The sequence below is a fragment of the Ictalurus furcatus genome, chromosome 22 (assembly GCF_023375685.1).
Source record: "Ictalurus furcatus strain D&B chromosome 22, Billie_1.0, whole genome shotgun sequence".
NCBI classification, from domain to species: Eukaryota; Metazoa; Chordata; class Actinopteri; order Siluriformes; family Ictaluridae; genus Ictalurus; species Ictalurus furcatus.
Window position 1 is genome coordinate 13,749,137 of NC_071276.1, and position 24,862 is coordinate 13,773,998.

Genomic DNA, 24,862 nt, shown 5'->3' on the forward strand with positions numbered 1-24,862 from the left:
ACTGTGTGCTTTTAACTTTGTGGCAACAGTTTCAGGAAGGAACACATATGGGTGTGATGGTCAAGTGTCCATATACTTTTGGCCATATAGTGTATTTTGTCAATCTATACCAGTGTACCATCTGTTCACCATATTGAATGGACCGGCTATAAATTCTACTACCAGTTACTCAGCACTATTATTATGAAACCCATTAGGACTGAGCATTGTACCACAGGGTCTCATCATAGACATAACACTATTACACAGAGGAACACAATCTTTGGAAGATTTTTGTAAGTCAAGTGTTTCAAGTCTGTAATTATGCTGTAACTCTTTTGAATAACGAGTATGGCAAACAGAAAAGCTGCACTCACTGTTAGCCAGCTGATTCATTCAAACAAAGAAACTTACCATTCTGTTGTTTGTCCCTTTATTTAATATGTACTTTGAATCGACAATGTTTGCTTAGTCTAGTTACTTCTACTTTCTACAAATGCTTCTTTAAACGTCAGTAATTGAGAAAGTAATACTTTCACCATGTGTAATCACTAGAGTCTACAATCTGGGCTAGAAAGAAATCAGTCCCAGACTCATAATTTTACTGCAATGCCACTTTCTGTACCTGTATTTGAAGCTATTTTTTTTGTAAGCTATTTGGTTACATCCCTACTGTACTTCTTACCGTTCTGTGTATTTTTACTTATGACCATTGGTGGTGCTGTTGTTCTTGTTTCCACAAAAATAAGACATTTGCTAACAGCCACTATGATGATGTGGGTACCAAAGAATTACTCTTATTATCACTTATTTTTTCCTACAAAATAAAAGGAGGCCTTAGCCCTGCTAACCCATACATACCAGCTAAGATACTGGTTATGCATATTACCAATGTTGACATAAGGCTGCTCACTGCCAATGCACAGCAGTAGCAAAATTGTCTTGCTATTTTAAAGAATAAAAAATTATAAATGGTAAACGTTGTGGCAAAGAGTGAAAGATAACAGAATTAGAAATCCAATGCGATCCCTTTCAGTCATTGCAGTTATTACAAATTCTATTCACAAGGGTAATATACCTGGTAGGCTCATAATCTTCAATAAATTGTCTGCAAGCTGTCATTTATCAGACAACACTGTAACTCAGTAAGTGAAGAATAGCCGCTGGATTCTTCGCCAGTGCCAGAAATAAGTGATGAGGGAGATTGTAAGCCCTTGGGCTGCCTGATAAAGGCTGAAATATTAATCCCAAAAGGGAAAGTGGCAATACAGAGGTTGTTCATAATGTTCCCAGAACATTAATTACTAATTTTTATATTGCTACAAATTAATACTCAGTAATTTAACTTGAGAATATATGGGATAGTGTTGCTTTTTTAGAATGCTGACAGTTCAGCATTATAAGTGAACTTTAAAAGAAAATACATGCATTTGTTAAATTAAAAATGATAAATTGGAAGTATTTTTATACAATGCCTAATGTGCATAATTAAAATTATTTAAACACTTTCTTATTTGTACACAGTTTCATCTTTATTCTCATTATCTTTTGTACTAATTTAAAGACACATTGAAAGTGAAACACTGGGCTGTGGTGTGTGCCATTTTTATGTTAGCAGAATGTTCTCTAAATATTACAACTTTAGGAACTTTTGGTTCTCTATGTCAAGTTCTCTGTGTTCTGGAATCATTCTGGCATTAAATTTTGGAAAGATCCTACAATCTCCTGCCAACTTTTTTTTATACCACAGCGTTGTTGAATTCTTAATTCTGATTGGTCAGAAGGTGTTTTTGGTAGGTGTTTTTGATTAGTTTTCTGATAACATCTTCTCTTATATGGAGGGAGTCTCCAATGTCAGCGCATGGTAAGAGTTAGTGATTTTTCTGCTACAGGAATGTCTTCAATATAGAGGGGTTTGCTCTTGCAAGATTCTTGGTAACATGACAAGCGGCATTTTTTTAATGGTTTGTTTTAAGAGAGAGAAAAAGAGCAGCTGATGAGGGAATGACCATTTAGAGTTGCTGTAACGTGAGTGATAACAGCAACTAATTTGTTTGTAACTATAAATGCATGATGCCTCTTTTCTTCAATATTGAAAAAAAAACTACCTAGATTACATATAGCTGATTCTGTACACAGCATACTAGCACCAAGGTTTGCTAATCATCATTTTGCAGTTTACTGAGTAGAGCGTTTTGTTCACCATCAACCATCAGCTATGTCAGAACTGTTTCCCGGTCATGTGTGCATGATGTAATGATAAAAGCATGATGTGTTGTTCTTGAATATATAGAAAAAAATTACATTATTGGCAAATTGCTGTGGTAAGCCAAATAAAACACTTCAGGATGTGCTGTTATTGGAAAATAGTCAACTTTGGGGTGGTGAGTTAATTATTAACCACCTTGTCATTAATTATTTTCCTGTAACATCATGTCCAGAAGTGTTCTTTTTACTTGTTGTATGAATATTAATACTAACATTTGTTGCGTGAGCAACATTATAATAAAATTGTAAATCACATCATTGATACAGCAAATTTATTGCCAGGATTTGTATTTATTTATTTATTTATTTATTTATTTATCTATTTATTTATTTATTGGGGGGGTTGGGGGGCATTTAAATCTCCTTTGAACCTGCTACAAACTTACTGAACATTATGATATCATTCCCTCTTAGCTAGGTGTGATGCGGTACCATATGCTGTATATATATAAGATATTCTTATACATGGTCTATAGACCTATAGGGTCCGCTGGGTTCTGGCAGAATTCACTGTTGCCAGACGTGAGATCTTCTCTATCTGACAGGGGGCAAGCATATGCCCTGGGGCAGTCCTGGAAAAACCTGGACCATTTTTGCTACATTGGCTTAGCTCAGATACAAACCTGGCTCTGGTCCTGGCTCTTTGCACTATTCAGACTTTATTTAATCATGCTTATATTGCAGCTGCATTTATTTCTTGTATATTGCACTATGGTTCTGAAAGTATGAAATTTTGTCCTGCTGTCGACGTGTATGTGGATGAAAGGCCAATAGAAATTGGATTGACTTCATGGCAACTCAGAGTGGTTCCAGATTCACAGGAAACAGAGCTGATCAGTTGTCGCCGAAGCCAAAGAGCAGTATGAGAAGTATAAATCAGGACTAGAGTGAAGCTGAACTCATGTTACAGAAAAAAAATAATAAAGTTTGATTCCAGTTCTTTTGAATCAAATTCCTGACTGATTGAAACAAAACCAGAATGATTTTAGGCATCAATGCAATGTGCAAAAACAAAAAAACACATTGAGATTCCACACAAAAGAACCCACAAACAAAGAGCAGCGAGATTGCCTGATTGAAATGATAATGCTAATGATGACATTCTGGATTTGGAAAGTCAAGCCAATTTTTGCTTCTGTGCATCCACATCAAGTTTGTCTCTGCTGCACAGCCAGGTGGACTGAGAACGAAGGTTCCTGCAGCACCAAGCAGGCAGAGGAAAAGGGAGAAAGAGAGAAGGATGATAGCCCAAAGCCACTTTTTCATCTTGCCTAAATCTTCATTCCAGCATTTGATAATTTACTCCTGATTATACAGTGGGAACTGCACAGGGACATCAGTGCACTTATCTGAAGCACTGAAGCATCTCTCTCTCTCTCTCTCTCTCTCTCTCTCTCTCTCTGCACAGCCCTCGCTGTGTTTTTGGCAGTTACAACTGACCATCATGTGCCATGGTGCCAATTTTTGTGAAAACTGGCACATATGGCAGCTGAAGTGCCATATGCCATAACAGAATATTTTTGGCTGTTTCCACCATTTGTATAATCGCTGGATCCGGTATAAAAGTGGTTTATTATTAATTTATTCCTTTCCCCTAGTTTGTTGCCCTCCAGATGAAACATTTGATGTGAATCTGTCTGAGAGAGTTAATTTAAGATGCATTGTGGGAGAAACAGCAATCAGTGACCTGGGGTGGTGACAGGGGGACTGTGTGTGATGTGAGAATATTAGGTAAAGAAAGAGTGAGATAGAGAGAGAGAGAGGGAAGAGAGAGAGAGAGAGAGAGAGAGAGAGAGAGAGAGAGAGGGAATGGCCTCTTTACCCTCCTCTTAAGAGACACATGCTACACTTGGAACTTCTTCACTGCTGTCAGGGCCTTAGACTCCTTCCTTTTCCTCTTCTGCCCTCCATTGGAAAAACAATGGAAGGCCTTCACTAGAACTGACATTTCTCTAATCTGTTGTTTCTCATTTCACTTTTAATGCATGATTCATGAAAGCCTCCCTATGTCTCATTACACTTCTTGTTAATTCTTCATGCCAATCACTATAAATATATCATTTACAGATCTGTGTCTAAGTGGACATACATGACACAGTGCAACAGCCGTTTAATGTAACTAAACCACAGAGCATGTGCATTAATTACTAGATTCATCTTCAGTAACCGCTTCATCCTGGTCAGAGTTGCAGTAGATCCAGAGCATATCCGAGGAACACAGGGTGTGAGATGGGAATACACTCTTGATGGGACACCAGTCCATAGCTGGGCACCATGCACACCCACATTCACCCCAAGGGGCAATTTAGCATAGCCAATACATGTATATGCATGTTTTTGGGAGGTGAGAAAAAACCAGAGAACTCAGAGGAAACCCACATGGACATGGGAAGAACCTGCGAATTTCCACACAGATAGTAACCTGAGCTCAGGATCTAACCAGAGACACTGGAGCTGTGAGGCTTATTATTGGCATAGCTGTTCCATAAATATATATCATTTTAATACAAAAGTATTACTGTTACATTAAATAAGTTATGATGTATAAGAACATTTAACTTACATGTATATCAGCTTTATCTGTTTAATCACATTGCTAAACAGAAAAATGTGATAAAACATTGTCATAGTGAATGTCCCCAATTCAAAAATAATGCATTGCACAAATGATCACTTTTCCTCCTGTCATTCTTATTTAACATTTAATAAATGTACATGTTGAGCCTTTTTTTTTTTTTTTTTTTTTTTTTTACAATATGCACAGAACTAAAAGTTTGTGTGGTCCACAAATTTGTGCAAGAAATAAGACAAGTCTTACATAGAACACAAACTGAACTGCTATAGAAAATAATAGAAATGATCTATGAGCAAACACTTTCATATCATGTCATGTACAAAATACAGCAAGAGCTTGTTGGCATGGTATTGTTTAATTATGGTATGAAAAAGATCATCCATTACAGATTAATTAATTACATGGTGAAGTCTGTAAGTAAGTGGATAGTGACCCCACACACTGACATTGATATGCTGGTTTTTACACAATCCTTTAATTTAAGGGGACTGTTGTATATGTAACTGACATATTTCCTGCTCACTAAACTGCCCATGTGCGTCTTCAGTTCAGGGATGAGACTGGAGTCTTTTGCTGAAGTGACTCAGCCTGAAGAGTAAGGAAGTATACCAGTAAAGCAAGTTGTTGTGAGGCTGAAAATCAAAGCCATCAATGTGTTAGAATTGAGTATATATGACAGGATATTTTAAATTCGTCAGCATGACCTTAGAAGATTCACCACATTAATATCAAACAGATTAATGATTACTGTCCATAACAGAAACATAGAAATTTCTGAACATAAAACAATAATATTATTGTAAAATATAACAACAACAACAACAACAACAACAACAACAACAACAACAATAATAATAATAATAATAATAATAATGTCTGAAAAATACTCTGATTGGTACACCAGTCCATCTCAGAGCACCATGCACACACATATTCACACACTGATTCAAACCTAGGGACAATTGAGAGTACTGCCATTTTTTGGGAGGTGGGAGGAAACTGGAGAACCAAGAGAGAACCCAGCCAGAACGCCGGGAGAACAAACAATACTTTGTAACTCAAGCTCTGGATCAAGCCAGGGACCACTACTACTACTACCACTACTACTACCACTACTACTACTACTACTACTACTACTACTACTACCACCACTACTACTACCACTACTACTACTACTACTGAAAATAATAATAATAATAATAATAATAATAATAATAATAATAATAATAATTGAATGTTTATGTGATTGTGCCCTGTGATGGATTGGCACCCTGTCCAGGGTGTACCCTGTCTTGTGCCCGATGCTCCCTGGGATAGGCTCCAGGTTTCCCCGTGACCCTGAAAAGGATTAAGCAGTATAGAAGATGGATGGATGGATGGATAATAATAATAATTTCACAAAAGCTCAGTTAATTGCTACTAATGAATAGATGAGGCCAAGAAAATGGGAAAAGTGTGCAGAAAAAAACATAAACTAATCATGATCCATAACAAACCTCTATGTTTATTGATGACAGATAACCTTAACAAGATGAGTTCTGAAATCAACAAATCTTATCTGCTTAGGTCCAACAGAAAGTCTCATCGCTCAAAACACCTCTAGTCTGGTAATGTCTCTCAGTCAATGATAATAAAAGATTTGCAACAAGTAATAGCCAAGGAAAAAAGTAATAAAGAAAACATGTACAAAAATGGCTATATTGTTCACCTAATAACAGACACAAATACCTTCACATTTAAGCTGACATCTGCACTTTTAATATTTACAGACATCACTGGAGGAGTATTTCTCATCTTTAACTGAAAAATAATATAAAATATGGTATAATGCTGTTATCCTCCAACTCCTTATTCAGCACTTACTGAAAGTCACAGGTTCATTATTGAAGAATTAAATGAATAGACATTTAGTAGTAAAAACATAAATGTCCACCTACTTGGACATTTTAAATTGCTTTTGTAAACTACCAGCCAGTATTTTATAAGACACATAATGGATGTGCTCTTAATCTGTCAACAGATTAGAACTCTATTTTTGCCCTTATAAAGCAAACGATTACATACACACGTCCAACCTGGTATTAATGTGGGTTATTTTAAAAGATCGTGAGAGGAGGGGAGTTTCACTGTGCATTCTGCCTGTGACCATAAACTGCTGAAGCAGATGGCTACTGATTGTGGGTTTAATTCAGATCTTTGTATGGGAAAATGATCCTTATTATGCTGTACTAGTGAGTGAGGAGCAGGACAGGATTTATAGCTATGAATGCATAAATAATTACAGGCTTATGGCAGAGCCTTACAATAAAAACATTTATTAAACTTAAATCAGTTTAAAAGCATTACTTTGGAAAACCAATGTTTCTGCCTTAATGCTTACATTTGATGACAGGCATGAGATTTACCTGCATAAAGATAAATATGAAAAAGAGAGAAAGAAAAACAGATTATGAAGTAAATAAATCTTTTGATTAAACAAAAGAGATTTATCCTCAGTTCCACTTTAACGCACAGGTAACACTTGAACTCACTGTGAAATAATTTACCATGGAGAGCTCTTAAATTGGGAATTAATAGTTTAAACAACAGGAAGCATAAATATTTTGATGAAGCTTTTGGTTTAAAATGGTGCAAAAGATATTACTGATATGAAGTAGACAATCAGATATGCATTCATTTTCAGCAGCAAGGTCCCGGGCATACTGGGTATGAAGTGGGAATACACCAAGCACACACACATGCACACTCTCATTCACACATTCACACCTAGGAGCAATTTAGAGTAGCCCAGCATGTTTTGGGGAAGTTGGAGGAAACCAGAGAACCCAGAAGAAACCCATGGAGGCAAAGAGAGAACCTACAAATGGTTAACCCGAGTTCAGGATGGACCTATGGATTCTGAAGCTGTGAGATGGTAACCCTGTACCCACTGCTCCACCGTCCATGAAGAAATCTTCTGTATTTTATATTTGATTAACTTTATAAGCATATATATTTTACATATTTACTTAACATAAACTTCATGATTCTAGAAGGTTTCAAATTGAGTCTTGCAACTCAATAAAATATTCTCAGTGTACAAGATTAGTAAGTAAATAATTTTTATTTATAAAGCACAACAAAAGTTGACCAAAGTTAAGAACATAATCTATATAAAAAAAATAAATAAATAAAATAAATTTATAAAGACAAAAAAAATCACAGAATATATATATATATATATATATATATATATATATATATATATATATATATATATATATATATATATATATAAACACTGATATGTGAGAGAACCACATGGATTAAAATGCTAATTTGTAAGTATGTTTTATTCTTGTTTTAAAAACCGTGGTGGAAGAAACTAGGGGCTTTAATGTGTTGACTTACTTACTGAAAAATGATAATTTATTTACTCTAACTGCATTTGCTAAAAAAAAAATAAATAAATAATAATAAAAAAAAATAATAATGAAAAAATCATTATTAAAAAATCTCCACGTTTGTGTATGGATACATACAGGATGTATTTAATTAGATTTTTATCCCCTTCCTGTCGCTGTTGAGTTACAAATGTCTCCAACGCTTTTTATTGCATATTTTCAAGAAACGCGGGTCATTTCTAAAACTGCAAATAACTATAACAAATAATAAATAAGGTAACATATGAAGACTTACAACCCAGAAGAGCTTTACTGTGAGTCAATTTTTCAAAACCATATAGGCCTACTGCATTAAACAAACTTCACCTAACTTCACCACAACCAAAATCGCACAGTCTACTGTATAGTGACCTTCATATATATATATATATATATATATATATATATATATATATATATATATATATATATATATATATATACAACATTAATAAGATTACTTGAGTAGAAAAGTTGCGCCTATAGGTGTTATAGTTATTCTTCAATTAGACGTCTTAGTGACGTGCTAGCTGCACACACACACACACACACACACACACAAAATTTCTAAATGTATGCAATATGTAATTAGGCTGAGTTTCAACATATGGAGATAAATAAATTGTTTGTTAGCGACATGTCTCTTCAAACAACTTCATTTTTCATGTGTAGACGTCGTTTCTAAAACATCTAAACCTATGAAGCACTTACCTCATCTCAATCAGTTAATACCCGAGAGCACACTTCTGACACACATCTGCCCAACATATACCAGATTCATGATCGAAACAGCTCATTAATCCGGTTCTTCATACTTACTCCACTCACCAGCGTAACACAGAGGCGCGTGAATGCCGGCGCGTGCGGCTCGGACCTGGACGGCACCTGTCTTAACACGCACGAGACCAACTCGTGTTTAAAAAAAAAGTCACGAGTGGTTAAAGTTAGCGCTAAGTTAAGTTTAACGACTTCATCCGTGTCGAATGTAAGAAACCGCTCTCCCTTTTGAAATTCCTACGAACTGTAGTCTGAGGCCAGGACGCTCTCCTCCTCAGCGCGCGCCGGGAAGCGCGCACCGCCACACGCGCGTTCGCGTAGTGAAGAGAGTGAAACGCGCGCACGCGCGCGACCGGGATCTCCAAAGAGAAAACAGTTCTGCACATGGCTGATGGTTGATGGTGAACAAAACGCTCTACTCAGTAAACTGCAAAATGATGATTAGCAAACCTTGGTGCTTGTATGCTATGTACGGAATCAGCTATATGTAATCTAGGTAGTTTTTTTATATTGTAGAAAAGAGGTGATGCTTACTAAAATATGAAGAGATACTCATGCAACTAAGATGAGAGGAGATGCCTAGCTATGCTAGTACTAGCTACTACTATAGTATATTTGTTGTTTTCTATACCTTATAAACTTCGCAAACAACATGGTATGGAAGGCTACGGATTATAAGTGAATAAATGAACTTTATAATAGGCTATTTGCTTATATTAACGTCATGGGTAATGCTGCTATTCCTAGTAGTAGTAGTAGTAGTAGTAGTAGTAGTAGTTGTTGTTGTTGTTGTTGTAGTAGTAGTAGTAGTAGTAATAGTAGTAGTAGTTGTTGTTGTAGTAGTAGTAGTAGTAGTAGTTGTTGTTGTTGTTGTTGTTGTTGTTGTTGTAGTAGTTGTGGTACTTCTACCTAAATGTAGTATACAATTATAAACATTGAGGGTTTTTTCATTGACATTAGGGCTCTTTGAGATTAAGATATTTTGAAACAAGATTCCTGGAGTTTCCCTTAAGGGTCCACAGGCAGCTGAAGCCCTGAAAGATCTTCCATGAACCTTTTGTTATTGCACTACTACTGCTAATAATAATAATAATAATAATAATAATAATAATAATAATAATAATATCACCATCATCATCATCATCATAACCACACAGGATCCAATTATTATTCTTATTGTATTACTGCCTAAACAGGCAGCCATGTTTATGCGTAAAAATACACAAAATTTTCTTATATTTGTGCCCCTTTCATATTTCATCACTCTGCTCAGTCTTAAGATTTGTTGTTGTTGTTGTTTTTAAAATGCCTACTCTGAACTAAAGAGCCTCAAGCTTGGCCTCGGCTAGTGAAGAGTTAAAGGGAGGAGACGGAGAGTGACACGCCTCATTGGGCAGATTATGCGTAGCAAACAAAAAGTGTGTGTGCGAGAGTGTGTGTGTCAGTCAGTCGCTGCTTCACGGCTCCATCTGCGCTCGCGCCCGCCGGCACTCTCACCTTCAACCGGAGCGGGAAATGTACTGAGTGCGCGGACTTCACGGCTCTGCACGCGCACGATTCACGGCACATTCTTACAGCTTTGCAAACCTTGTGGATTATTGCCTTTTTTTTAATCCTTTATTATTCGGTGAGTAGGTCGAGATGAATTCTAAACAGCCCGGATGTGCTTCATTCATTGCAAAAGCATCCTTTTGGCTGTGTGCACAGCAGCATCCTCAGTGTTTTAGTGTTCGCGTGCAAAAAGGAACTTATATAGCACTGCATTTGATTTGTATGAAGTTAGAAGAACAGTATGTGTTGTTTCAGCACTGAGGCTTTGCTGTACAAACGAGAGAAAGATTTCCGCAGATGTTAGTCCAGAGAGGACGAAAGGCGCACTGACTTCACTAAACATCACTAAACGACGTAAACGAGTTTGGTCGTTATTGTGCAGTCGTAAATCGGAATAATAACAAAGCCGCACTCAGAAAGGGTTATAAATTTCACCGTGAAGCCGAGGGTCAGTAGGTTCAGCTGTTGTGTTTTGGAAATGCCCGGGCTCTGTTGTAGTGTTTAGAGGAGAGATGCATATTCATCGGGCTCTTTGTGTGGCTTTGCCCGATCGACCCGAACAGCTACAAAAGAAGAGCTCAGTACTAAAGCTACTGAAAGAAAAAGAAAAAGAAAAGAAATGTACATATCTAAATTTTCTTTTTACAGCAAATAGAAACTTTGTAAAAACATAAGCTACAGATATATAAATAGAATAAAATATCAACCGCAGCTGGGTTTGTATGACTGTTGCGTGAAATCGAAGAGTCGGATGTTCAGTTTGGGATTCGTCGTACGTTTTCGGCATGTTAATGTGCTTTGGGATGGTCATTTGGACTCTGTTCTATACAGACAGTCTACTACAAGATGCAAGAAACAGCAAAAAAGAAAAAAAAAAGCGTTATATCTAATATCTAAAAAATATATAAATAAACAAATAAACAATTAATTAAAAAACAAAGAAAGTGAGTCAGATAACTATATCAGAATATATATATATATATATATATATATATATATATTACTTTAATGTTTGTGTGTGTGTGTGTGTGTGTGTGTGTGTGTGTGTGTGTGTTTACTGCATGGCCTCAATTTGGTTAAAATTTCGGTGATCAAAATGACAAGAAATTTAATTTCACCATCTGAACTAGAAATTTTCAAGTCCAATATATTTTCTGCAAAGCTACTGCAAGCAAATGATAGGCCAAAAATAATAATAGTAATAAAGATGCAGGACATTAACATAAAAGTAGTATGAAGAGTGCAATAGATTTCTTGCTAAGACGAGTATCTGTAAATTGTAGTTATAAGCGCTACAAGTCTTCTTCGTTTAGAGCAGTTTATATTGAGATGTATTATAAACGAGACCAAAAATCGGATCATTCGTAAATGTGCATACGGGGTTAGGAAAAAAAAACCCGACCTCCTTTCATTTGCTGGTTTAATTAATGTCTCTGAGGGAAAGTGGTGGATTATGTTAATGAACGGACATACGTTACGTTGGTGTAGAATAGCAGTGAAGCCTGCTGCACACGAAATCAGCGACTTTGACAGTGCACTTGAAATCCATTCGATATGCTCCTCCGAATCTAAATGCCGTTAATTTCCCTCCGTATCAGTGGCATGAAAAACGTGCAAAAATAGCCTGATGTCAGTGGTGATATAAAGACTGTTTTTGTACCTGCCATGCAATAGAATAAATGTATAATAATAATAATAATAATAATAATAATAATAATAATAATAATAAGAGGAAGAAGAAGATTCTTATTCTTATTCTTCTGCTTCTTCTTCTTTTTCTTCTTCTTCTTCTTCTTCTTCTTCTTCTTCTTATTAGTATTATTATTATTATTGTTGTTGTTGTTGTTGTTGTTGTTGTTGTACTGTTTAATAATAAATATTAAGGTGGTTTACTTCTTTATTGTATAAGAAAAAAATATCTGTAGGCCTATATTAAAACAAATATCGATTGATGTTAAAACGTCGCATATGAAGGCCGCCTATATTTAAATTTAAGTGTGCTTTTAAACACGGCCACGTAGCTATTTATTGCATATATTATTTTAAGTGTTTTATACGACTACACATTAGAGTATAATCAGATCTTAGTAGAAAAGTATGTATTCTAAACATACTTGGACTTGATTTTTTTTTCTTCTTCTTCGGCTCATTTTCTGTGTTTTGGCGAGAAGGTCGTGATGGAGGAGTCCAGTTCACAGAAGTTGGCGTGGGACGGGGATGCTAAGGCCATGCAGCAATGTTTAACGGACATTTTCACGAGTGTGTACACCACCTGCGACATTCCCGAAAACGCGATCTTCGGGCCGTGTGTGCTCAGTCACACTTCACTGTACGACAGCATCGCCTTCATCGCCCTAAAATCCACAGACAAGAGGACGGCGCCTTACATATTCAGGGTACGAGTCATGGTTAATGATTCTCACGTTGCACTTTAAGGCTATGAACTTGTGGATGCATACGAGTTCAAAATTGATTTGGGAGCCGTGGCCGAGATAGGAAGACAAGTTCACAATGGACATAAAGTAATATTTTAAAATATTATATATTTCAAGTTCAGCTCTCTGATCAAAATATATTAGCTTTTCATGTAATGATCTAATCTTGCTATATTGGTTCTCCAAAATCCACAGTGTTGAATTTGCATTTGCAGTGTTGAATTAATTCTTATGATGCTCATTTGTTTCATTTGCTCAAGCTGATAGTGAAAATTGTCTCATATTTGCAATGGCTAAAGCAGACAGCTTTAAAAATAAAAAAAATAAAAAATTCAGACTGTGTGCTTTGGTTATAATATAAAATATATTTTAAATAATGTTGCTTGTGTCTGTGATGATAGGTGGACACCTCAGCTGCAGGAAGTACTGCAGAAGGTCTGATGTGGTTGAGGTTGGTCCAATCTGCACGAGACAGAGATGAGCAGAACCTGGAGGCCTATGTGAAGAATGGCCAGCTCTTCTATAGGTCACTGAGAAGAATTGAGAAGGATGAAGAACTCTTGGTGTGGTACGGGAAGGATCTGATCGAGCTACTGTTACTCGGCTCTAGCAGAAACCATGTCAAAAGCAAAGGTACCATTCAAGGGAATGTGCTGGCATTTATTACTTTGTTTATTGGACAGCAGGTAAAAAAAAACCAACCTTTTTAAAGCATTAATAATATGCAACCGTTAATGAATAGATGCATTTGCATAACTTATACTTCATTACTCTAGAATAAGACGCTTGATAAGAAGCATAAATCTAATTTTGAAAAGGTTTTAACATAACTGATGTTACAAATTAATTATTTAATATGTTAACATAACTTTGCTATAGAGAGGATTCAGAATATGACAGAATAATACAGTGTCCAGAATACTATTTACATAGGCATTTGTTAATCTTACCAATGCCAGCATATTACTATGTAGTCTTATTTTTATTTAATACATATCTGTTAGTGCAAATTTAAAATCACTTATAAGTTGTTGGTGGGTTTTGTTTTTTTGTTTTTTTGGTTTGTGCAGGATCGCCACCTTATCTGTGTCCAGACTGCAGTCAGCGCTTCCAGTTCGAGTTCCCTCTCCTGGCTCACCTGAGATTCCGATGCACCAAGAGACTGCAAATGATGGCCGGTGGTGAGGACGACGCTAAGGACATGAGAGAACAGGATAGCATGCCCACTTCCAGTTCAAGCCCTAAATTGGGCCGATCCGAAGGTTTCTCCAGCCCCCAGGATGGAAAACCATCAACAGACTTCCACAACCTTGCCAGGGACTTGGAGAACAACAGGACAAGTCCAGCCACTGACAAGGAGGCAGAGATACTGAGTGAGAGCTCAGGCAAGCGCAAATTTTCTGATCTAGAGGACCATAACCGGGCCATAGGCTCAACCCAAAAGTCCAAGGAAGAGCTGGCTAATTCGGCCCAGCAGTATCGTGGAGCCTATGGCCTGGATGATAACAGGCGACCATTCTCACCCTCTGAGGTCCCAGAAACAAAACGCAGCGCTTTTACTGAAGTCAAAAAGTCACCACAGGGCTTAAAGCATGGTGCCAAAAATGGTGGTTTCAACTCAGAGAATAAGACAGATGCAGTGAGGCCTGGCAGTGAGAAGCATCCTAGCATTAGGCAAGTGCTGAGCGAGACACAGCCGCCTCAGTCACGGATCGAGAGCTCAGCTGTAGCGAGCGCTTTCACTTCAGTATCCCAGGATTCCGGAGGCTCAGAGCGCAAGAGCGCCTTCAGCCAGCCATCGCGTTCTTTCTCGCAGCTTTCACCACTCATCATGACACCTAAGCTGATGCCTGGAGTAGACTGCCACCCTCCTGTAGGTGACACCGTCACTTCCAGTAGACTCTACCAAGCTGATCACCTGGGAGCCAAGCTGCAAGGTTCTGAACTGGGCACCAATTGTCCTGTACCAGGTGGCATGACAAAACAGAACCCATTCCTCTACGCAACAACTTTCTGGCCTAAATCGTCAAGCTCCATCCAGCTGCAGATGCCATCTGCCCTCACACTCCTGCCCCCGTCCTTCACCTCTCTCTGCCTGCCAGCACAGAACTGGTGCGCGAAGTGCAATGCCTCTTTCCGCATGACCTCTGACCTGGTGTACCACATGCGTTCGCACCACAAAAAGGAATATTCCATGGAGCCATTGGTCAAGAGGCGGCGCGAAGAGAAGCTAAAGTGCCCCATCTGCAACGAGTCATTCAGGGAGAGGCATCACCTCTCGCGTCACATGACCTCTCATAACTGACTTTTTGTGGCACTATACTTTTCAAACAACATTATTATTCTTTTTTCCTATCGGAAGGGGAATATTGTCAGTCTTGTCAAATTGGAGATCTCACATTCTTAAGGACATTTCTGTTTGGATTGTATCTTTCAACATGTCATGCTTTTGTGTATGCACAACTTTAAAACCCAAAAAACTCTAAAAAATCTATTTGAAAAAATCTATTATTATATGAAGCACTTATTATTTGTGGGGGAAATGGGGAAATAATAAAATGTACATGTAATTTGTAATTTGTATTTTGTATATATTAATGTATTGTATAATGTATAGAAATTAATTGAAATGTAGTTCAGTTTCATGAAGAAAAAAAATTATTCAATTGCTTTTCATGTCTATAGGTCTAATGAAAATAATTCGGAATATGATGTTGAACTATATTGAAGAATGCATGTAAATTAGAGTTATCTGTTTAAGATACAGTCTATTTACAACAATGTAAATATTTGTTTGAATACAACAAAGGTGTAATATTTTGTGTCAGTGAGGAATAGATTCTGTGTCTCATCCTTTTTGCTGAAATTTACTATTTGATAGTTTATCTAACCATGTTGAATGCTTTGACAATAAAATAGCTTTATTTTCATTTTTACCTCGTGATTCATTCCGCTACAATAAATATTATGAACTCTTTTCAAGTGTTAAATATGATTAAATGCTTAAGAAGTGATTTCTTTACAGAATAAGAAAAATGACATGCGTGTCTATTCTTACGTCTCCATTTTAACGTTTTAACTCATGCAGTGGTTATTATACACTCACAGGGCCAGCAGAGCTGCACGCTACAGTTACAGTTTACTGCGTGTCACCAGGTCAAAGCGCAGAATACCAGTCTCGCGCGGGATTCTCCTCTCCTGCCCGGCGCAGTTTAAATCCCCGGACAGCGCGCGCATAAATTTAGAGCTGCATTTAAACGAAAGTGGTCTAATTAATGTACAAATAGAAAGCCACTTAGTTTTTTTTTAAAGAGCCGGGAAATTACGCATTATTATTATTATTATTATTATTATTATTATTAGAGTAGTAGTATTTGAAAGTCTCACAAGAGCATTTCCCCAGGTTTACCAATCGAATTCGTAATAAATAAGTTAGAATTTTCTTTTACAAATATTTACAGATACTTCTGATATTATTAGATATAACTAATATATATATTACATAAAAAAAAATATATATATATGTGTGTGTGTGTGTGTGTGTGTGTGTGTGTGTGTGTATGTTAGGAAATAAAATAAAATATAATAATAATAATAATAATAATAATAATAATAATATATTTTTTTTATTATTTATTTTTGCTGTATGCTTAAGAGCAAATTTTGTGTCAGTGATCAGCTGACCCTCCCTCTGACATTTGAAAGTTATTTCTCTACTAAGTTCCGTTTCCCAGTCAACGTTGTTTTATAAGGCTATAGTGATGGGGAAGTCTTTTAACGAGTATAATTTACCCCATCCACAATGAAGATCTTATATCATGGGTGCCTATGAAAAAATCGGTTATAACCTCAGTTTTGGAATAGCCACAGGCTGCAAGCAACTATAATTTACAGATTATTGCCATAATAATCAATAGCTACAACCATATGATTATTTTCTTTGCGTTTTATTACATTCATATGTCCCTTTCAGGAAAAAATGCAAATCCTTATTTAGCCTATAGCCTATTATGGCAGAGTGTGATTGGGGGTGGGGGTGGGCTTGTGTTTGGGGGTGGTGGTGGTGTAGTCGCTCTGAAAATAGCTCAACAGGGACACCAAGCTTTCATTGTGAGAAACACAATTAAATAATTGTTTTCCCCCTCAACCTTCTAATACACACAGAGGGGACCAGAAGTTTGGCTCCAGTCAAAATTTTTTTTTTTTAACAATTTAAAAAATAATAATAATAGATAGAAATACATACACTTCATTATTCTCAGTCGATGCTTATTATTAAGTATTGCAATATTTAGAAGTGAGAAGTAAATTTTAGCTTATTAAAAACAAAATGCATCTGAATATCATCAACTAAATTACAAACCATTTTGCTAAGTTTATCAAATTACTTCATATAAAATGGTTGCATGCATAGCCCACTCCTAACACTGTACTAGCAGTCATTTATAAATAGGTCAAACATGATGCTGGCTGAATTAGTACAGTTCTCTGAGTATTAAACATTATAACCATTGCTGAAAGAAAGATTAAATGAGTAGTTATATTAATTAAGTAACCTTGTTTAAAACTATACGTTTATAAATGTTAGTTTTTCATTGCTATCCTAAATTTCTTGGACCATAGCTACTGACCTTCCATGAAAACTTTTCATTTTATTGGGAAAAGGCCTGTATTCATTAAACCTCTTGTATTTATTAAAGAGTTTTGCTTAGACTATTCTTATGTTTAAAACTGCTTACATTGCTTGCAATGTAGTTTCGACATGTATCAATGAAAATACTTTTTATGACATTATCACGCCATAATTGAGCGGATGTGCTGGCGTTTTCCGGTTATCCCACTGAGGGTATCTGTGTAGATATATTATATATTATCCTTGTGTTAATATTATTTTAAATGGAATTCTTATGTGCTAATATTATTCATAAAGATTAAATTGCATACTCCTTCAGGCTCTTCTAAATTTGAGTTATGAGCACTACTATTAATTTGCTTTTACTCTTATATGTAAGAGTAGAACCAAAATGACGTCACTCTGAATTTTACAGAAGTTATGATCAACGTCATACTCTGACTGAATTGATGAATACTGGACCAGATCAAAATGAAATATAATGATGTACACTGGAAGTATATGAAGAAGTGCAGTCAGAAAGGTCCTGAGGGATGGCATTCTAAAGTCACAGTGTCACAGTGACTTGACTTGATTAAATTTTCGGTATCCATATATATCAGTTTTCCAGAAGAGAAAGGCAATATAAAATACAAACTGCTAAACTACAAATTGCTATTCACGCTGTAAAACGCAAACTAAAAACATGACATTACTCCCACCTAAGGGTGAATAAAGGATTAGCACTCACAAATTATTCCCTCAAATGAATCTTTCAAGACTGAATACAATCACAACATTTCTAGTCTGCAATTTACAACTTAACAACAAATGCAATTAATGCAAATGCAGCAGCTTTCTATATTTTGCATGCACAGCAATTAAACCGTTCTCTCTGAGACAGTAGATAATGGAGTAAACCCAGCTGGGAGACTCTGGCGGTCTTTTGGAGTTGTGTTCACCTCTGCTTACCAGAGATATTTATTGCCCTGCCCTGCTTTGAGCCTGGAGTCACTGCTCACCCCTTTTCCTAAGCTCCGGTTACATTTGTCAGTCTAACACTCAGCACCTACCAGTCAACCCTTTCTGCATAGGCTCACCCTTGGCCAACCTATCTGGTCCGCTTCTCATAGTTAACGTGTGATTGTGTCCTGTAGTGAACTCTTCAACTCTTCTCCATCGCTCCATCTGTCCCTTCCGTTCGTGCTCCTGTTGTTCTGTAACCTCTGGCAACTTGGCTCACTTACATCAAAATAGGTCTGGGGAAGAGCAGCAAGCTTGAATTGTATAAGGTTCAAGCTCAGTATTAATAGATTTTTCACACCAACAACACTGTGACACTTGAGATGATGGTGAAATGGATGGAAAAGCCAAAAGTGTGATTTACACCCACTGATTTATGATCACTATATGATCTTAATTGGGAAATCATACTCTGTGGTATATATAGTAAGGAATGCAACACAGCAGGACATGCTGTTTTTTGAAGATGACTAACTTTCAATAATAATAATAATAATAATAATAATAATAATAATAATAACAAGCAACCCAAAAGGTAAGGTTATAGAAACTCTGTAAATTATGCCTGCATATTACTAAACAACAGACTATACACAGCATTCCCTATCTGCTTCATTGCTGACAGGCACAAATTTATGCATAGTGTGCACTTTAAAGGCACTCCTTCTGTCTTCATAGGCATACCTGGGTTCTTGTATCACTGCTTATACCTTCTATATGTATGCATGCCTTTCAGATTCTTAGCATTACTGAAAAGGAACAATCATAGAACAGGGAAGTTGTTGGGCTTGCACCTGTTTCTCCATCTCTAACGTCTATCTCTCATGAGCTGTGTGTTAAATCTGTGTAATGTATTCAATTCCACATGTATTACATAATTGGTTCATACTGAATCTTACTGTTAAAGCATTTTACACAAAGACACCATGATTAAACATATTATTATTAGTCTTCTGACCCATTATTAACAAACACTTGGATTTCCAAATTGCTGATCTTTAGGTGAGAATGCTGATGTATGATCAACTATAGAATTAATAATACAATTTATACACATGGCATATAATGAATCATATTTCCCACTTAAGCAACTGGAGAATTTCCAACCGGGGTGTATTCTCACATCACACACACACAGTTCCCAGGATAGGCCCTGGATCCATCATGACCCTTGCCTTTGACCATTTCCTTTTTCTCTACTGTATATATGGTTTTGACCTGCATAAATAAGGTAAGAAGGCAAAAAATACACAATCAAAAAAAATACATAATTCCATTAACCACAATCCCAGCCATAATTAAAAAAAAAAAGTTTGAAACAGTCAAAGATTCACCTTTATGAGGATCAAATAATTTCCTACATCTTCAAAGTAAAGAGGATGGTGAAGGAGGCAAGGAAGAACCCAAAGTTCACACAGTTTCAAAATTGTATCCTGGTTAAAATGTGCCGTCTCAAAAATATCATGCTGTTTCAAAGGTTTCCACTAAAGATGCTCTTATTGAGAGCAATCCACAAAGTGCAGCATCTGAACTTCATTAAGCATCAGTGGAACTGAAACTGGAACTGTGTCTTGCAATCAGATCAGAACCAAATTGTTCTCTGTATGTTTCTGTATGTTGAGAAATAAGGAGTGCATACTGAGCAAATTCCACATACCTACTGCAATGGTGGTGGATAATAGGTGGTTTGGGGCTGTTGTGTGCCTGGTGGTCAAGGGGCACCAGATGGCATCATGTGATTCAGATGGCGTCATGAATCCTGCTAAGTTCCAGGATAACTCATGACACAAAACAGGTTTCTTTTGCAGGAAGGAAGCTTTCAACCAGATAATGATAACCAGATAACCAGATAAACCCACATCCAAATCAATGGAAACAAAATCAATATTTTCTAGTGGGAATTAAAAACCTGTGGTCTGAACTATATGCATGAACCTGAGAATATAAAAAAGCTTGAAATGTTCTGTGAGACAAAGTGCCAGGTCAAAACTTACAGCCAAGTACTTTTGAAAACCCCAAGAAAAGATCTGAAACTAGCCCATTGGGATTGGAAAATTGAGGCACATGTTCTTCTCTTTGCATAGGAAACAAATTCATCATGATTCGCACACATTTCTGATTTGGAGTATTTGCAATATGACTTTTTATCACCACCTGGTATGGACAATATCCACTCCATAATCTTGGCAATATATCTTGCAACATAAATGGTTCTCTACATCATACATCATATATCATCACTGTCTGCACTTATGTTTTCTATTTGTTTGTTATAGCCTATATTTGTGGAAATTGATTAGCTTTAATTCTGATTATGTGCTTTTAAACAATATTGTGGTCTGTGAAACTGTGGACTATTTTAAACTAGCACAAAAACGCGACCCACAGATTTGCTTTTCCACCCAAAGTCTTGTTCCAAAACTAGCCCAACTTGGTGTAAGAGCTGTGATCCTGGCAACCCTGGGTCCAACATTCTTTCTACTGACTGTCAGTTTTAATAAACCTACTGTGATACTCAATGTGACCAGAAAACCAATAAATATTCTGAAAACTATCTATATTTGAATCCAGTATTCCAACTAGTCACATGGTCCTGTTGACTTAAGAGGATGCCTCTCTCATTACAATCGGGTCTTTACCTTATGAAAGCATGCTTATCTTTTTTTAGCTTATAGATCAGCCATTGGCAGGCATTTGCACTCAAAGCAAATACCTCCGGTTCGCATAGCAGAGGTGCACAGTTATACTGAACATGTCAGTGTCAACAGTTCAATCGCTAACAATGCCACACACAGCTGTTGTGATCCTACAGTGCTACTTAGCAAAACCACTAAGGAACATAAATTGTCCAAGCTCAAGGGATGCACCAATCTTTCACACGTCACTATTAATATGAATGCTATTAATAAACGTAGATGGTCATGTTGTCTTTCCTGCATTGTGCCAAAATGACATGTCTGAATGTTGGTGATGGGAACAAGCCTAGTGGACATGAACATCTTTCGACAGGTTGCAAAATTTGCCATAGGTCTGTTGCATTGCTTTTTGTCTTCTGGTCATAACATAAGAAGCGTACTCTTGTATTAAATACTGTGGGGACACTGCTTTAAACTTTCTGTCCACTGAGTAAAAATACAGTCTCTCGGAAATCCAGCATAAAATTATACAGAGCTAATCTTTCGCTAGACACTGCTTACTGCTGTTTTAGGCCATCAGAGACAGATAGGGATTGATACCTGATTTACAGGGCTGGGGAAGTCCCATATTGCAAAGTAAACTGCCGATTTGGTTTACAACAGTAACTGAGCTGGTGTAGCTGAATATCCAAGATATATTTTAAAATAAGGTTAGTGGGAGGATTACATTAGTTTTCCATTACGTGTAGTGACCATACTATTATAAGATTCTGGGTTAAGAGTGATTATATAATACTAAGGTCACTGTGTCTTACTTCATGTATTATGAAATCCAACACACATTCCCACAAGATCAGCTTGTTTCTCTAGTGAAGGCAGCAAAGATACATCAGGGAACGTTTACTTTGATTCAAATCTATCTAATGTAGAAACTAATGAAAGGCTAGTATGGAAATAAAGGTGTGTAATATCATCAGAAACAAAGCTTGAATTGATCAATTGATTAGGATCAGTGCTTATATATATTGAGATGAAAAAACACTGATAAAGTAAGCAAATATTTGCATCTGTGAATTGACTGATGAAATGATTGGTGAATTATGATATTTAGAACTCAAAAAATGGTGTAAAAAAAATCTTGGCTTTTACTTTACGTGTGAGAGTTTAGCACAGCCAGTGAGATAATTGTTCAAGCGAAGGTAATCAAAACAAGCTAAATCAAAATGTTGTTTGCATTAAACTGCTTGAGCTGTACAAATAACATTGCTGTATCCCCAGTTTAATGGTTCACTGGACAAACAGCTCTTTATTGGAAAGACTATCTACTAAAAGTCCATCATTGGACAACAGAGTCTTAACCCCATAGTTACACCTTTCAAGAGGCTGCTGCCATCTATTTCTATTTTACACCAATACTAACTACATTGTTCTCACACTTGCAACTTCATAGCATTTTTCATTTCATTTGTATGAAAATATAAGGTTACTATTAGGAATGGGTTTGAAATTTATACCTTATGGGACCTTTAGATGAATTCCATGTTTTCCATGTCATACTGGTACAAAATTCTCAGGCGATGAGGTTGCCTGGGAAAGTACTGTGTACAGTATACTTACCTAGAAAATCCTGTATTTTTGTACACCAAACATTTATTACACTTGTTACACTGTCTGCACTAGATATAGAAGTATGTACAGCAGCCCTTTCTTATTTTTCACATCACATTCCTGCAGATAACACCCTTTATACCAAAATCAACATTCCACATTTGAAGTGAATTGAATTGAATTCTGAAATCTGATTGATCAGAAGGTATTGCTAAATTTTCTATTACTGCAGCTCTGACAATAGTGGCAACAATAATTCAAATAATAGCTTTATATTAGTGTATTCAATTTAATACTTTACCATTTCTATAATAAGACATACACTATTCCTATAGTAAAAAAAAAAAAAAAAAAAATTATAAAAAAGAAAAACATATAATTATGGATATGGTGAAGGATATGTTGTTTTTTTATTATGTATGGAAGGAAAAAAACAGAAAAAAAGAATGAATTAAAGAAATAATTAAGTATAACTACAAATGGATAAAATGTATATGGAAATGTATGGGAAAGGCTGCTATTGAAATATCATGATTCATAACTAATGATAACTAATCATGCTGAAGGTTCCACTCCTGACAGTTTCTCATCACTGGCTAAGGCCTACATTTGACAGGTGCCGCTGTCTGGAATGAGTGAACAGGTGCTTCTTTATGTTCAAACGTACCAGACTGTAGTCAAAGCAGCGCAGTCATTCCCACACATTAATGGACTGGCACTTTTGTCCCATGCACATGTTGAGATCTTTTGCCCTGATTAAATGCTCGGCTGATCCGCAGACTGTTTTGACACGATGCGCTGGAACTGAGTGGCTCTCTTTGGGTCTCTCTGGCATTACTCTGGCATTTAGGGATGGAGGGGGGAACAGAGTGAGATGTTTTGACCCCTAAAGCTCAAAAATATGTCTGTGGGTTGAAAGGGAGAAGGGGATCGGACGCAGAATCCTGCTCTCCTGTTCTGCCTTGCCAAGGCAGAATGTTCCAGATGACTGAGGCTATGCTCACAGAGCCGTGAGGGTTGAGGAGCATTTCTGAGAACTGTAAATATATACACCAGTCGAGTGTTGTTTTAAGTACACAAGGCATCATTAATGCAGCCTATGGTACAAAATTAAAATTAAACTACAAAACAATGAGTACCAGCAGACTATTAGTGATTCCTGGTGGACTTCACAACCTTTAAATTGCATATTTATGAGAAGCACAGCATTTGTGAAAGCAGCATTGTGAACATTGTTGGAAAGTTTTGATACAAATGTGATATAATGACAGTTTATTTAATGCACTGTCTATTAAAATCTATTTTAGTCTAATTTTAGTCTTCACTAAAAATTTGTTTAAAACAGTATTTTTCTTAAGACCTTTATCCATCAACTTGAATCAGTTGGTTTCTCAGGGAACATTTTAAAATAGTTTAAATTGTTTTAATAGTTTAAAATGATTGCTGAGCGAGCAGTTGTTGTTGTATTGGGAAATCTGTTACCTGCGGAGTTCCACAAGGTTCTATTTTAAGACCTTCTACTCTTCTAATTGTACACTCTACTCCTTTTACGTTTCTATTTCTTGTAAATGTAAAGACTTTGTTGACAGACTAATCAATGATGTGTTAGAAATTTCTATATGGATGTCTCAAAACATTCCGTAGCTTAATCAGAACAAATCCTAGATAACGATACTTGGTATTAAATTTCACAGAAAAAGTATCCATGAGAAATTAAATCCTTTTGCTTCATTTATCAAATGTAGAGTTCAACACTTGGGTGAAGTTTTAGATTCTAAGCTGGTTTAACACTCATTTAAATAAAAGGTTGAGGTCTATAATTTGGGAAACATTGCTAAGGTCAGTGCAATGCAGAAAAACATAGTCATGTACAAGCACAGTCATTTGTTAATTAAAAAGACAATAAAACAATAAACCCTAAAAGACAATAAACAATAACCCCTATGTTTTATAAGGATATGTTTAATCATTCTTTC

The 24,862-nt window shown here is 36.4% G+C and overlaps 1 protein-coding gene across 1 annotated transcript; it reads left to right on the forward strand.

Annotated features, from left to right (window-relative positions):
- Window positions 1-10,630: 10,630 nt before the first annotated feature.
- On the forward strand, window positions 10,631-15,811 carry prdm8b (PR domain containing 8b). The gene is made up of 4 exons (XM_053610228.1): window positions 10,631-10,648; window positions 12,744-12,968; window positions 13,409-13,640; window positions 14,078-15,811. Exons 2-4 carry the CDS (start codon window positions 12,750-12,752, stop codon window positions 15,310-15,312), a joined length of 1,686 nt encoding a protein of 561 aa, XP_053466203.1. The 5' UTR covers window positions 10,631-10,648; window positions 12,744-12,749; the 3' UTR covers window positions 15,313-15,811.
- The last annotated feature ends 9,051 nt before the right edge of the window (window positions 15,812-24,862 follow it).